Source organism: Python bivittatus, unplaced genomic scaffold, assembly GCF_059951505.1.
Source record: "Python bivittatus isolate LINGU-HERP-01145 unplaced genomic scaffold, Pbiv_v1 ctg000020_np1212, whole genome shotgun sequence".
NCBI classification, from domain to species: Eukaryota; Metazoa; Chordata; class Lepidosauria; order Squamata; family Pythonidae; genus Python; species Python bivittatus.
Genome location: NW_028277030.1, coordinates 14,609,043 through 14,624,590, shown reverse-complemented (window position 1 = coordinate 14,624,590; position 15,548 = coordinate 14,609,043). Strand labels below are relative to the sequence as shown.

At 38.8% G+C, this 15,548-nt stretch overlaps 1 protein-coding gene across 8 annotated transcripts in view; it reads left to right on the top strand.

Annotated features, from left to right (window-relative positions):
- Nucleotides 1-15,548, top strand: part of PLCB1 (phospholipase C beta 1) — a 454,738-nt gene that overhangs the window by 111,726 nt on the left and 327,464 nt on the right. For all 8 annotated transcript variants that reach the window (XR_015795036.1, XM_088134740.1, XM_088134715.1 and 5 more), the window contains one exon: nucleotides 12,901-12,975. Coding sequence is in view for 7 of the 8 variants with exons in the window: in XM_088134740.1 (XP_087990866.1) it covers nucleotides 12,901-12,975 (75 nt within the window). In the remaining variant the exon portion in view is untranslated. The remainder of the gene's footprint in view (nucleotides 1-12,900; nucleotides 12,976-15,548) is intronic.

Genomic DNA, 15,548 nt, shown 5'->3' with positions numbered 1-15,548 from the left:
TCAGGGTTTTTCTATTGTTGCTAAATAATAATTAAACATTGCTTGAGCAAAAGAATCTGAGTTTTGGCTTTTGCTGTATTGCTCGCTGTTCTGAAAACTTCAGGGTTGCCCCTCAGAGTAAAGCCATTTGAAACTTGGCTTTTATTCAGAACACAAATAACAAGTAATGACCTGCTACTTCCTGGCATTTGGTTTTTAATTTAAACAGGATAAGAGAAGCATTAAAAGCATGGCCTCTGGGATCCTTTCCAGCACCTTTGACAGCAGTGGCCATTTGTGAGTGTGCACTTTGGGAAACACTGGGCGGGTTGCATAAATTCTGCTCTGGGTTGCATGACTAGAGGGAAAGTGGGCCTAGGACAGAGCAGATGGCAACGTTTTGAGCCGTTTCCCAACTGTATTCCCCAGCCTGATTCTGCCTGTTTTCAAACTCTCTTTCTTCTGCCAACTTCCCCCCACATTAGATTTAGTCCAGTTCTACTCTGCTTTCAGAGAGTTATCCATCTCTACAGACAGACAGACCGCCTGGAATCCTTTTACATAATTTCTTTCCAATATTCCAATTAGATAGAAATCATAAAAGTATAGTAGTATCATTTATGTGTAGTAAACTCCTGTCACTTTTTGTCAGTGGAATGCAAATCACTCTTGTGCCAAGCAGCATGATCTGTGTTTAAGGTCAGTGGCCAAGTATATTATTTAAACAGCAAGTAAAAAAATAAAACAATATTTTGATATATGCCACTTGAAGTACCTAGACAGAGAGAGGATGGAGGGTTTAGTCAGAATGACCATGTTCAACCTCCCACATGCTGCTTAGTTCTGGGTTATTGAACTGCCCCTCTTACTCCTCAACAGTGTTGGTTGAGGCTGTATTCTCACTTAAGTAGAAAGGAGGAGAGGACCATTTTTCCCCCCTCCATTTCTTTTGGCATATTAATTATTTAATACTCAGGAATTGTATATGAGATTGCCCACGTGAACTGAATGTACATTAATTGCCATTGCTGTGGATATTAGATTTAAAGAAAAGAGTATGAATTCTGGTTAACTTTGGTGACGTTTCCTTACAGGTAATAGTATAGTTACTCAGTATTCCACTGTAGCAAGTTAAAATAAGGGGATGCTTAAATCCTCACAACCATGTGCTTGGATAGTTGGGTGATATGCTGATGAATTCTGTTAGATTATGAGATATACAGGCTCCTTCAAAAAACGGGAGAATAAGGCTTCCTAGAAAATGTGCTTTGTGGTTATAGTGGAAATCAACATTTGCCACAAATTGGGTTTATTCTTCTCATAAACCCTTCCCAGTATGACCTAATCTTCCTTTAAATTGCTTTGATAAATTGACAGTATGCTGTATCCGGAAAGTATATAATAACAGTGATGGAATGTACATTTATTTTCCCCTGTATGTTTACAATTCCAGTTGGTAATGATTGAATTGTTCTTGTACTAAGTGCAAAATGTTCTGTACCTCACATATACAGGCATAGGTACTGTTGTTACGGCTATAGTTTATGGCCCTTTTGAAAAATAGCCTCAGCAACAATAATAACCATTATTGTAAATAACCGCTCCTTCTAAATAAATGACATATACAGAGCATTGGCTGACTGCATCCTTCCTATTTTTCAGTGTCCGATGCAATTACACCTGGAGGCAGAGAACTCCTGTAGAGCATTTTAGATGTCCATCCATCATCTTATTTGCATTGAGAGCGCTCTTTGTTTTCCAGGACTTAAAAAAAAATGGTTTGGGACTGAAGCTTCTTCTAGAAGAGTGTCTAATTATTTGTTTTTGAAGATTTCCATCTCATATTTGGCTAACAGTGAAGCACTTTAATCCCCTAGCAATTAGCTCCTGGAAGTAAAACTGCCAAAACAGTTTCTCTTTCTTGAGATGAGGTGTCAATACATGGGGCTTATTTTGAAAGTCCTGCAGCGGCTGGCAATGATGCCATGCTTAGAACAAAGCAAGGGCAGCAACAGATGCAAAATCTGAAGTAGATAAAAGCAGGGTTCAAAATTTCCTGAGAAACTTTTAAACAGTGCTTGGCAGAGCTATTTCCATTGCATACAGTACTTCCTGTCTTGCTATGATAAGTGCCTCAGATCTCTGAAGCAGACATTTAATGCTTTTGAGAAGAAAAAAAAAGTTCCTCGTTGTTAAGTTGAGACATAGCAACCCTCTGGCAGGAAAAGTCTTTTTGAACACAAAACAAACCCAGTAAGAATAAAAAAAGCTTCATTCAGAAGTTTAAAAAACACACACTGTGCATGTTGTTGAGAAGTGCAAGTCCCAGCATTCAGTGGGGCTTTCTTCCCAAGGAGTATATTCTAAAATCAGTGACTTGGCATCATCCTGTACATAATAGAGTCAGGTGTACCCACAATCTCTGGCATATCTATAGAATAGTCTTAGAAGACGTCACTTTTAGAATGTATTAGGTGGAACAGTTCTGCAACATCCTAATGTGGTTAAATCGCAACTTAGCAATTATCTTTTCATCCAGCCCTCTTTGCTTATTGCATAAATCAAGAACTTAAAGATCTAAACAAGCTGCAAGTGGAGCATGACATATTCTAGCCTTAAGCGGCATCATAATTAAGAGGACCAATGCAGCTTGTGGCCCTCTAACTTAAAATAATGATATACAAAGAACTCTAGATCAGAGTTTCAGTGATGCAGTCGTATAATCGAATGTGGTCCCAAGTCAAGCTACATGCCAGTATCTGTGTGAAGGAATGATAATGAGAGAGGTTGGACATAGGGAAAGGTGCTGATACAGAACAAGTAGCATTAGTAGCCTTGCCACCTCTTATTATTAAAAGCAGTAAATGTTTAGGGCAGCATTGACATGTGTTACTATAAGTTCATTGATTTTCATAAAACCTAACCTTGTCCCAATCATGTCAATGAAATTTAAATGCAAGGTTTGACACAAGAGCGTGTACTGGATTGATCAGACTTGGGCACATAATCAGAGTGTGGAGAGTTGAGTTAAACTCCCAGTTGTGTTGGCAGAAGTAGCACAGCATTATATTGTTCTGTTAGCCTAAGAGAATGAAGTTGTGGCTAATCACATTAAAAAGTTTTGAGAACTCAGAGAGTGAACGAAGCCCAAAGCAATCTTTAACTTGTCACTCTTAAAAAGCTTTGTTCCGCAGAGTGTTGAATGCGGTGGTGATTTTCATTGGCCAGCTACTTATATCAGAGAGCCATCAACTTCACCTGATACACGGAAATGAATTTGTAATCATCCCAGAAACATCAACAGTGCCGTCGAATCTGTAAAGTGCTATGGTTTGATCTGCTGTTTTGTGGATCTACGGTACTTCAATGGGATAATTTGATTCAAGTTTTGTCAAACTGAAGGGACCATTTGAAGTTTCGATCAAGCCTACTTTCTGTTATATTAGTATTATGTGATTGAGGATGAGCTGTTTGAGCAGAATCTCTCTGAGATTGCATCGTTATTTCTAGCGAGTTCTGCATAAACCTTATGAATGTTACATGCTTTGCCTCCTTGCAGTGTATTCTACTGATTTCCCCAAGTAATAAGATGGGCCTAGAAAATTATATGCTTTCACATGAAAAGCCGTTATAAAAATTGCATTCATTCCAAGCCTGTTCTTTCATTAGTATGCTTAGTTAGAAGTAAACATTTTGGAGCATGTTACATTTGTGTTAGCATGCCCAGGAGCCTGGTCCTGAGTGTACAGTTTGCTTACCACACATTCATATAGGAAATTAATTGTGCTCATTAACTCAGGAGATATAATTCCCTATAATAAAAAATGTATGGTAGGGGATTTATAGAACATTTTGAGGCAGCTCGACTTTCTTAATGCTACCACAGCACAGTCATCTTGATCTCCAAATGCCATTTTCTCAAGTGATATGACACAATTTGACTGAGTGCCTTGTAACCTCAAGAAAGGGAAGGATAAAAACCATAAACTTTTAAAGAATGAGAAGCTACCTTTCATTGTGAGAGATTGAGCAGGTAATTGTTACAGTCGTGGTAAAAACTTGGCTCATAATTTTAAGCATGCATTATTATACTCTGGATTAAAGCTCCTTTGAATGGCATCTTATATACTTTTAGAATGGAATGTTAACTTTTACAATATAATTCTCTCTAAACAGCCAAGCTGCTGCATTGTGCTACATGCGTGGGAGGGAGTGCTAAATAGGAGGTATAGAATGGAGAATAGGAATTAAAAATGTCTGTAGGCTGAAGATTGGAAAGCTGCAGCAAAAGCTGAGATCTGAAACATGGGCACTTCTGAAATGAATGCAGTTAATAGCGGTCACCACCTTGTGTTTAATGATTTGTTATAAAAAAAATCTAAATTGTGCTTTTTTATTCTTTGCTGTTTATGTGTCCGCCTTTCTGATTTGACATAATGTGGGAAGACAAGGCACTTAAGTCTCCAAGTATTTAGGAATGTTCAGGTAGGTGTATAAAATATAAAATATACCTATCTCAATAGAGTTAGTAGTTTCATGGCCGATGCCAGTCCAGAAAACAAACTCTAAAATACTGGCAAATTAAAGGAGCTTTAGTTCTAAGACCACAGAAGCTCAAGGCTGTAGTTGATGTTTTATACTGAAGTAATTCTAAAAGAGGGAATTCACCAGAAATGTGCAAGTGCTTTGGAGTACACAGGAGCACAAATGTAACATTTGTCTGCAACACTTAAAAGCAGGCATATCTTTTCCCAGAATCATGTGGCACTGAAAAAATGTGTTTACACATCCCAAAGCACTTCATAGCCCTAGAAGTCATATTTTCCTGCAGTGGAGACATGTAAACCATACTGAGGTCATACAAATCCTTAAATTTCATTCAAGGTTTTTAGTTTTTTAAACTGAAATTGACAGGATCCAATGCAATCTCCATTAACTAAATGTGGTTCAAAATTACATTAGCTAATTTGCAGTAGCTAAAAAATAACTACAAGTAAATAGTATAACTACTCAATGATACCCTACTTTTATTTGGGGGTTCTGAAGAAGCACCTCTTTATTCCCACTATACAGTACTTAAAGGTCTTCACAAAATTGCAGTTGAATTTATATTTATTTCCCTCCCTCTGTCCCAAGAAACACATTTAGTATTGCTTGCTTGTTGTGTCATTTGGAAGAAAGCTATTATGGGGAAGGCCCATCTGAAGTAGGGAGGTGGCATGGCGGAAGGTCATTATGTCATGAAAATGGATGTGGGGAAATTGGGGACAAGTTGCATTCATTTTCCCTAATCTGGTATCCTCCAAATATGTTGTACTACAACATTATTGATTATGCTGATTGACAATTCTGAAAATTGTCTGTAAGTGCACACTTACAATTAGAGAACCCAGTTGGGAATACCTATTTCCTGTGGCTACAGGTAGTCCTTTGCCTATGTCCATTTCTTTAGCGACCATTCAAAGTCATGGCAGTGCTGAAAAAATGGAAGTATGACCAGTCTCTGAAGCTCCAGCCATTGCAGCACCCCCACAGTCACGTGATTGTGATCCAGGTGCTTGAGTGTCTGGCTCGTGATTATGACATCACAGGGAGCTGTGGTCATGTAATGGTCATTTGCAACTTTCCCTGCTGGCTTCCCACAAGGAAAGTCAATGGGGAAGTGGCAGGGAAGGTCGCAAATTGCTCTGGTAAGTTGCTCCTGCCCTCAACACTCCCCCACCCATGGCCTCTGCTGGCCCTCCAGGCCTTCCCCAGCCTCCCCCAACTCATGTGCAGCCTCCCAAGACCTCCCTAGCCTCAACTCATGTGTGGCCTGTGCTGGGCTCCCAAGCCCATCCCCATCCCCGTGTGGCACTCCCATGCTTCTTACCTGGGATTCCCACTGCTTCCCACTTAATGACCTGCAGGTCTTGGAGTTACAACAGCAACCAGGACTGCCAGGATTGCCATTGCTAAGTGATGTGGTCATGTGATATCATGCTTTATGACCACATCACTTAGTGATGTCAGTCCCAGTCCCGGTTGCTGGTCTAACCTGAGGACTACCTGTATTTACTTAGAAATCTACTACTTTTGGTCAGATGATGAAGCATATGCCTAATTTTTTAAAATACAATTGTTTCTTGATTTCTCAGGTGCTATTTTGATCACACATTAGAGTGAGTGGTATTAATGATAATTTCTGCAGAAACACAAAAAATTGTTTAATAAAAGTATCCATATATATTTTGAATGACAACATGCATGCAAAAGCAGAAGTCAAGTAAATCTGAAGACCTCTTTCATTTCCCAAGCACATGTCCTCCTTTTGGATTTCCTTCAATAATGCCTACCATCTGCTACTGAAAGGTTCATGAAAACAGCCAGTAGATAGAAATCTTTGTGCTGGAATCTCCACAACTTTTTTGGCAGACTGTTATATGTTCTATGAACCTTAGGATCCATTCTCTTTTCTCAGAGCTGCTTTGCCAGGAACAATGAGAGGAAGCAAGATAATTTCTGATCCATATTCAAGTCATATTCCCTTCCTCCCAATTGGGATGGTGTTTTCCCGGTGCTTAATCAAATGAGTTGTGGTTTGAGTTTCCTGGGCATTATGATATCCTTTGAGTTTGGATTTTTTTCTTCCAAAGAGTAGCTGCTGTTTTGATTATTCCACAGGAAGGAAAAGCACTCTCCATATGCATTCAGTTAGAGGGCAGTTTCTGAAATGATAGTTGCTAATATTTATTTATGGCCGAAGACCAAAATATTAAACATAGTATAGTAGAGTCCAAAACAGGTAAAACCTAAAGGAAGTACAGGAAATTTACAGAAATTGGAGTTAAAATGATCTAATTGAATTTACAGTCATAAGCATGCAATATGAAATTAAGATTCCGCATATATTAAAACAGTCAGAAGAAAAAGGGAAAAATATGAATTGGTGCTTTTTTGTTGTTGTTTTAAAAAAAGCAACTTATCAGGAATAATGATACTCTTTATTCTTACTGTTCCATGAAAAAAAGAAGGGAGAAAAGTTTAGGACAAAGGTAGGAGACAATAGTTTCTCCTAAAAGGGAGACATTAAATAAAAATAGAGGTAATATATTTATATCTACATATTAATGTAACACTCATCCTACCTGTGTAAGAGCAGTTTTAAGATTCCTGTGGCCCTTTTATTTTGGAAGCTATTCTTTCCCTTCCTAGTAATTGTAGGAATAGTAAGCTCTGTTTTTGGCACTTAAGTATGTATTAAGTTAAATAGACTTGATTGAAAGGGGATTGCAGGACCTAGACAGCTCATCCTTGAAAGAGCAGCTAGTTCAAGAGAGAATTGAATGCAACTCAGGAAATGCAGACACTTAACCTTCTCAACCATATTGGCAAGGCAAGGTAGATTGATACGGGCCTGAAGTTGTTGAACAGGAAGGGATCTAAGGATGACTTTGTCTACATGAGACATACCACCACTTCCTTTAAGGCAGATGGCATTTCTTCCCTGACTGAAGGAATTGTTAATGATCTGACAAAGTAACTTTTTCTTCCTAGATGGGATAGTTCTTGCCCTGAAGGAGCAGGTCCAGTTTTGGAAGTGCTGTTTAATTCTATATTGTTTCTGAACCATCAACTGGTGTGGTGGTTTGGAGTACTTTCTTTCACCTGTGAGAAATCTATGAATTGCATCCTTTTTTTGAAAGACAGATCTTTCAAAATGATCTGACATACCATTATTCATGGATCGACCGCTTCCCCTTAGACTTTTGTCTAAATCACTACTGTCAATTAATCCCTCCTGAACCAGCCTTGAAGAAGCTGCATCTAAAAATATGTAGGGGCACAAATTCATCCAAGCACCCTGCCATCTCCTCAGGGCCTTCACATAGTGCTTGTGGAGAAGATTTGTAAAGGTTACTGTTTATAAAGCCCCTCAGAATTTTATTTATCATCCAAGAGTAATTCAAAATGCTCTTTGACTTCATTTGTTTTTTAGAGTTCTGTGTCCTCTCCCTCCCCCACAAGAGGACCCTTAATGTTGAGAAGAGTGTTGAATTAAACAGCATTAGGCTTTAAAGCTTCTATTGATTTTTAGAATACAACAGCATATTCCATATCAATAGCTTTGTTTTTTAAAACCAAAACAATCCGCCAAATAAGAAGTAAAGGGAGAAACAAAGGTCATGAGAGCTGCTTTCTGTTCAATGAAGACAGATGCTGTTTGTCAGAAATTGACCTATCTTACCTCTTCCAAGATAACAGCAGGGAGAAGCCAAATTAGTTAAGAATTTTGGCTTACCCAGGAAAGAGCAGTGGGCTGATACATGCTGCTGAATCATGTCTGCTTGATTCCTGTCACCAGCAAAAGTGGTAGAAGAACCCCAAGCAGCTGTGTATAGTATGGTTTATTGTGATACATCAGTCAGCAACTCTCACTTGCTCTTCCTGGAAGATGCCCGTCAGAATCCAAGAAGTCGTGGCATTTGAGAGGAACAATGAAAGGAAAATGAAAACACCACCATCAAAAGAAACACAATTCAGCGGAGTCCAGATGTATTAGGTTCTGCCTTCAATTCACCTTGATGATTGCCAGAGTATTTTGCCCAGCTTTAGATAAATACTCTCTTAGTAGTTCTCAGATTATTCATTTTCTCCTCAGCTTCACTAGACTTAAGTTGCAGATGTTTACGTTTAAGTTGCAGTTATTTTATTATCTAACTAGGTAACAGTGCTAGTGAGTGTGGGGTATGCTCCCTGTTTATATAGGCATTCGTACAGAAAGAATAGTTGTTCCTTGGTAGAGGTTTGCCTGCATGCAAATTTCTCCCATTTACATGCTTTCTGAAGCGTTTGATGCCTGTATGTGGTTCCAGTAGAAGAGAATATACATAGCTCAGGGTTGAATTGTGAAGTCCTTGGTGCTCTGTGAACTTGGTTGTTTGATTGCAGACATTTCATTAGCCGGGTATTGAATGCCCATATAAACAGGCAGCAAGCACCACTCTCACTAGCACTGATGATGTTACCTAGTCAGGTAATGAAACTTCTGTAAGCAAACAACCAAGCTCAGCATCAAGGATTCCACACACACAAAAAAACATCCTTTACCTTTTTTAGCTGGCCAGTACAAGAAAATGATTCTCCCACTGTAGCACTGTTACAAGAAAGTCTGTGCTTTTTCAGAGGGTTAGAAAGTCAGAAGCAGAACAGATTGGAACAGCAAAGAGGTAACGCACTAAAATGTTATAGGCAGTACAGGTAGTCCTCACTTAGCGACTGCCTCGTTTAGCAATTGTTCGCAGTTACGACAGTGATGAAAAAGTAACTTTACAACCAATCCTGACATTTATGATCTTTGCAGGTTTGTAAAGCAAAGGAAAGCTGAAGTAAGATCATAAGCACAGTAGTGGTTTCGCTTAGCTACTGCTTTGCTTAACAACCAAGTTGCCTGTCCAATTATGGTCACTAAATAAGGACTATCTGTAATAGTTCTGAGGGAGCAATTTGTTTCCCTAATCTAACCTTTCTTCAATCTGCCCCCAGATGCATTGGATTACTACTCCCATCATCTCTATTGACTGAGTGATGGGAATTGTACCTTGACACACACACAGCTGTTGGCTGGAGAAGGTTGATATTGACTGTAGAACTGTAGTCTCTTGCTCAGTTCTCCCCAAGTGTTAACCCAAAGGAAAGCAAAGAAATGAAGAAGTAAAGCAGTCTAAATAGAGAGAAAAAATGCAGAAGAGGGGAAAGGGGATTTTCCCTTGAGTATATAAATGTGAAGGGCAGCAAAATTTCAGTTTTGACATATTAACTACTCAGCTTTTTTTTTTTTTTTGCTATGGCTTAAATATTTATAATGTGTTGAATTCACTATGGATGTAACTACAGCCTGGTACATGGAAATTACAGTTGACTGAATTGATTTTTAAATTTTAGATCTCTGCTCATCATTGCTACCTCAGATGTCTTGAGGGCAAACTATAAATTAAGTTATTGCAGCTTTGATACGAGTTTTTTTAAAAAGTGATTTTTTGTGGCTTACTTAAGAAAACTTCTCACCCCATTGTTTCTTCCTCATGAGTTGTGCCAGGAACAGTGAAAAAGAAGTGAAGGGAAACAATGGTTGCCTTCTTAGGCTCTTCTCAGCATTTGGGGCAGCACTCTCTACTGAACAAGTTCATAGTTTATACATTTTTCACTAACATCTGGATGCATATTTTTATGCTTTATATTTCAGAATCTAGCTTCCTAGGAGAAAGGATAGGCTAATGTTGAGAGGCTAGTTTTCTGGGTGCAGCATATTTATTGTTGGATATCATACCATAAAAGGAAATGGCACCTTTGAGAATCCTTTAGGGAGGCCTGGAGTAATCTTGAAAACTGCTTGCCTGCATGTTTTTGCCTTCTTCTGCTAACAGAACTCAACAGTGTAGACATGCTATCTGGACACAAAAGCTGTTCATTCATCCCAGTTGACCAAGAAGGGACTGGCTTGCCTATTAAAAGTACAACCTCATCTCATTTAAAGGAGGCAGTTAATCAGAACATCATTTCTTTAAAACAGAAAAAAGTATTTTATTTAGCAGACTTGGTTTGTCTCAAATGTGCCACACTAGGCCTCATATAGAAAGTAATGTTGCTGCAATTCCAAGCACAGGGAAGTGGTAAGATTAGATGAAGCCATCTGGACTAGGTACGACCGAATGGAGCAGGTAAACACAGTCTGCTGTCCTTTCACATGATGAGCTGTCAAGGAAAATAACTGGGAGTATAACAGGTGAGGTTTCTCATTCTGGGGAGAGGAAATTAAAATGGGCTAGGTTGGCAGGAAAGAAGCTGTGGTCAGAGAGGTAGAGAAGAAGATGCTTGCCAAACCAAGTTCAATTTGAACAGTTTTGTTTGCTGAAGAAATGTTGGTTCCTAGGTAGACTGAGATCACTGAAGGGGGTTCCTAGGTTAATGGGACATCACTGCAGACAGAGGAGGACCATACTGTGAGGGATCAGTTTACAACACACAGAATTCCTGAGGGAGAAAAGGATCTAAAGATTAAAGCTGTACTAGCCACAAGAGGTTGCCAGCTAAGTTTTATCGAAAACCCTTGATTAATTCTAAGGGATCTTAATTATAGCTGTGTACATCACCATAAGTTAGATACACTGACTTCAGAAGAAGCATTACTTTGCAGACAGGTAATTAATTCATCACTGAATGGCAAAGAGTTACAAAGTAATGTTCCACTTTGCTGCATCCTAACCTTTTTATAGCAGTTGACCAGAGAAGGGACGTGGGATCCGAATATCTGTTTGTTTAATCTGTTTTAGCTGGGTGCCAAAGTATTCTATCTTGCAATTTACAAATAAAGCCAAGAAACTGAAGGTGGTTCAAAATGCTTTTTTTTTTTTTTGGTCATGTGGCTTTATTTATTGGGTCCTGAAAAGTACGTAGGCTTTCGTCTTGTACATGGTTGTTGTGATGAAGAGAACTTAATTAGTTCTCTTGCTCATCTCAGCAACTTCCAGTAGTAAACCTCGTACCCATCTGGATTGCCTGGAAGCCATTTAGAAACTCTTCTGGTGTGGCCGTTATTCATGCATTGGTTATATGTAGTCTGTATAGGCCCTTGTAGAGTATGAATGCAGAATGTGTGAACTGAGCTCCCAACTGATGCATGATGATGAGGTCATGCTGCCCCATTATTAAGGAGCTCCATTGGTTGTCAACTGTTTTCCAGGCTTAAATTCAAAGCATTTATCTTTACAGCTGTTACATGGCTTAGGATCCAGTTACCTGATAAAGCATCCCTTTCATTACAAATTTGCATGAGTAAAAATCTGCCCTTTTCAGTGTATTCCTACTCAGGGAACCCTGTCAATTAGACAAGTAAGAAGGCAGCTCACCTTGTAGCAATGTCAAGCTGGGATGGGTATTCCTTCAAAATTAAGCCTGTTTTGAACAATGCTTGATAGAGTTTGAAGATAATATTAATAATTGAACGTACTTTTATTATTTGTTTGGCGCTGGCTCATTTTAGTTGTAATGACTTGACGATGCCTATTAAAAACAATATGTAAATAGCATAAATAAGTAAATGTATTAGTCTGACGAATGCTTCCTGAGAAGCAGGCAAGCAAGTTGGATGAAACTTGCTATCAACTTAGTGTATTTCTCCCTGGTATCTGATTTGGATATAGAGCAAGTAAGCCTTACTAAGTATCTATATTGGCATTAAAATGCTCAGTGTTGTTGGCATTGCCAATATTGAATAGTTATTGTATACTAGAAATCATTATACGGCTCTGATTTTTGGAGAGTTACTGAACTGATGAGAAATCCACGCAGCTGGATAAGATGCCCATCAATTTTACTATGCCACAGAACGGTGTTGCATTTCTAAATCAAATGAATATGGTGTGTTTGAGAGTCCTTTTTAAATTAATTTGTTATACAGGTAATTGACATTTTCAGTAGGACTTCAGCACGTTGGGGAGAACATGGCCCTAGAGCAATGTTTCTCAGTCTTGGGAACTTTAATTCCCCATGCTGGCTGGGGAATTCTGGAAGTTGAAGTCCACACATCTTAAAGTTCCCAAGGTTGAGAAACACTGCCCTGGAGAATAGCAAATCTGAAAGAATGAGGGCTTGATGGGGTCTTTTAGAGCAGCCTCCCCTCAACTTTGTGACTTCCACATGAGCTGGATTACAAACTCTCTCATCTCTGAACCATCTGATGGAGAGTAATAATTATTTGTAATTACAGGTAGTCCATCTAGCTTTGTTTTGAGCTTAGACTCTACTTAGCAGATTAAGAATCTGCATGCAAGCTGGCTTTCAGTAATTGAATATAGGAAAATGCAGTGGAATTGATGTAATTATACCATTTGTACAGTACAATATAAACCATGGGGCTATTTTTTTCTCTCTGTCTTTCAGGTGCAGGAATCTGAACTGTTAGATGTCAGCCTTGTGAAAGATGCCCGATGTGGGAAGCATGCCAGAGCCCCTAAGGTAGGAAAGATTTCTTTGTACATTCCAGATGTTGCAATGATCATTTAACATGCTGCATGAAGAACATACTGAAAACAAAATAAAAAATGCCCTAGGTATGCAGGTGTTTCTCATGTTTCCATTAGAGAATATGTGACATGACAGCCTCCATTTTCTTGCAGGAATCTTGTGGTACTTTTCTGCATGATTTTTAAAGAAAACATTTAAGGGAGCAAACTAGGGAAACTGTTGTTAGGGCAGCTATGTGATAAGCCTGACTCAGTAAATGCAAATCTTCTTGATTTAATACAAATTCCTTTGTCCTGATATTTTACAAGTCAGAAGTGACATTTGTCCTGAAAATGTTAATCCGTTGAATGAATGACTACTTCTCCACATAAACATTCCCCCTGAAAGATACTAGTTAACTCTCTCCTTGTGAATAAATTACTCAAAAATCCCTCTAATCTCTGTATAACACTGCTAGTCCTATGTTAATTTTCCTTGTATGGAGCATTTTTTTAAATAAAAGAGAATTCCATAATCTAATTTGCTCACTGGTAATGTACTGTTTCCAGATGCAGTGTGGTCTAGCAGGTGATATCTAGACTTACACACACTGATTACTTTCTTCACAGTTTCTTTTTGCTTTTGGGAATATTGGAATGAAAAGCATCCTGCAGGTTTTAAAAAATTACCTGGAGATTTTAGTTGAATATCTCTTAATAGAAGTATTCCTTGGGTTTCCTTGGTTTTGTTCACAGGAACGTGGGGCATGTTCTTGCCAGCCCTGCATGTGACCTTACAAAACCTCAGCGTATATTTCCACTACTACTTAGAATGAGTTAGCCATGAGTTTTTTAAATGAAATGTCTTCCACTTTATTGGAAAGCATATAAAGTCAAATGATTTGGAAATCTTGAGGGAAGTGACTACAGTACAATGCAGTTAAATCGAGCCAAATTAGTTTGAGTGATTGTACCCATGAGAAGCTGAACTGAAAGTATACTGTTGTTCCTTTTTAAGGGGATTGTTACAGATAACACAAGTCAGTGATCATTTTAAGACACGCTCCTTAAATTGATTTTTTAATAGCATCAGGATGCATTGAGGACAATATCTCACCCCCTTGTCATCTCTCACTTAGACTACTGTAATTTGCTCTACATACTCTACACCCTTGAAGACCATGCAGAAACTTCAGCTGGTCCAAAATGCAGCAGCCTGCATATTTATTGATCAGTCTCAATACTAAGGAGCTGTATTGGATACCAGTATGTTTCTCAAGTCAAAGAGTTGATCACTACCTTTAATGGCATGGGACCTAAGTATGTTTCACTAATCAAATCTGCCCACCTGATCCAGACCCTCAGGGAACTTGTACTCAGAGTCCTCACCTGCCAAGAGATGTGACAGGAGGAGGCCTGAAGGCAGGGTCCCCTTTTGTAGAGCAGCTTCTCCTGTAAGGCAAGAATGGCTTCCAATCTTATGGCCTTCCAGAAAGATGTAAAGCACTGGCTCTTTTCAAGGGCTTTTTGAGAATGGGTCTGAAGCTATCAATGCATATTTTTATTTGTATTGTACTTACATATGGCCTACTGTATTATTATTACTACTACTACTACTACTACGATGACGACTACTGTATTTTCTTATCTGTACTGTATACTGCCTATGGTCCAGGTGAATTGATCTGGTGTATAAATTTCATAAATAAAAGTAAAGCATTGTTGCATTTACTGCATATGTAAATTAAATATCTTGGTGAGAGTCATTTGATATTTTATCTGGTCATTAACATTTGCATGTCTTCTTTCCAAACAAAAAATATCCTTAATAGCACTTGTGGAAAACTCCCAAGTCTCCCCAAATCTTAAATACATAAACAAGCAGCATCCTTGGCCTTTCTTGATTAAAAATGGCGGCTTTGTGTGTAGTCATCATGCACCTGAACATGATGTTTTACTCTCCTTCTGAGGGCCAATTTGAATGGCAAAAGCTTTTCAAAAGGCTGTAAGTGTAAATGAAAAATCCACAGTAGCAGTTTGTGATGCTTGCACATAAATATCAAATTAGTTCTCCCTGATTATTGATTTTAAGGTGGATAGTATGAGAACATTCATGGTACACAGAAAATGAAAAGAAAAAGGTGCATTTTAGCAGTGCATTATTTTTAAAATAGCAAAGGGTGTCTATATGCATATACAGGTAGTCCTCAACCAGTGACCATTCAGTCAGCGACCATTCCAAATTACAACAGCACTGAACGAATGGTGGTTACGACCAGTCCTCAGAGTTCCAGCTGTCCAACCACCCCCGCAGTCATATGATCATGATCTGGGTGCTTGGCAGACCATTTGTGTTTATGTCCGGTTGCCAAGCACTCCACGATCATGTGATTGCCATCTGCAACCTTCCCTGTCAGCTTCAGCAAAAATTCAGTGGGGAAGCCAGTAGGGAAGGTTGCAAGTCACTGAGGTAAATCTCCCCACCCGTTTATTGACAGAAATTTTGGTCCCAATTGCTGTCGTAAGTTGAGGACTACCTGTATAACTGTTTGTACTGTGTTAAGCTTCATAAATATCTTCAAGTTG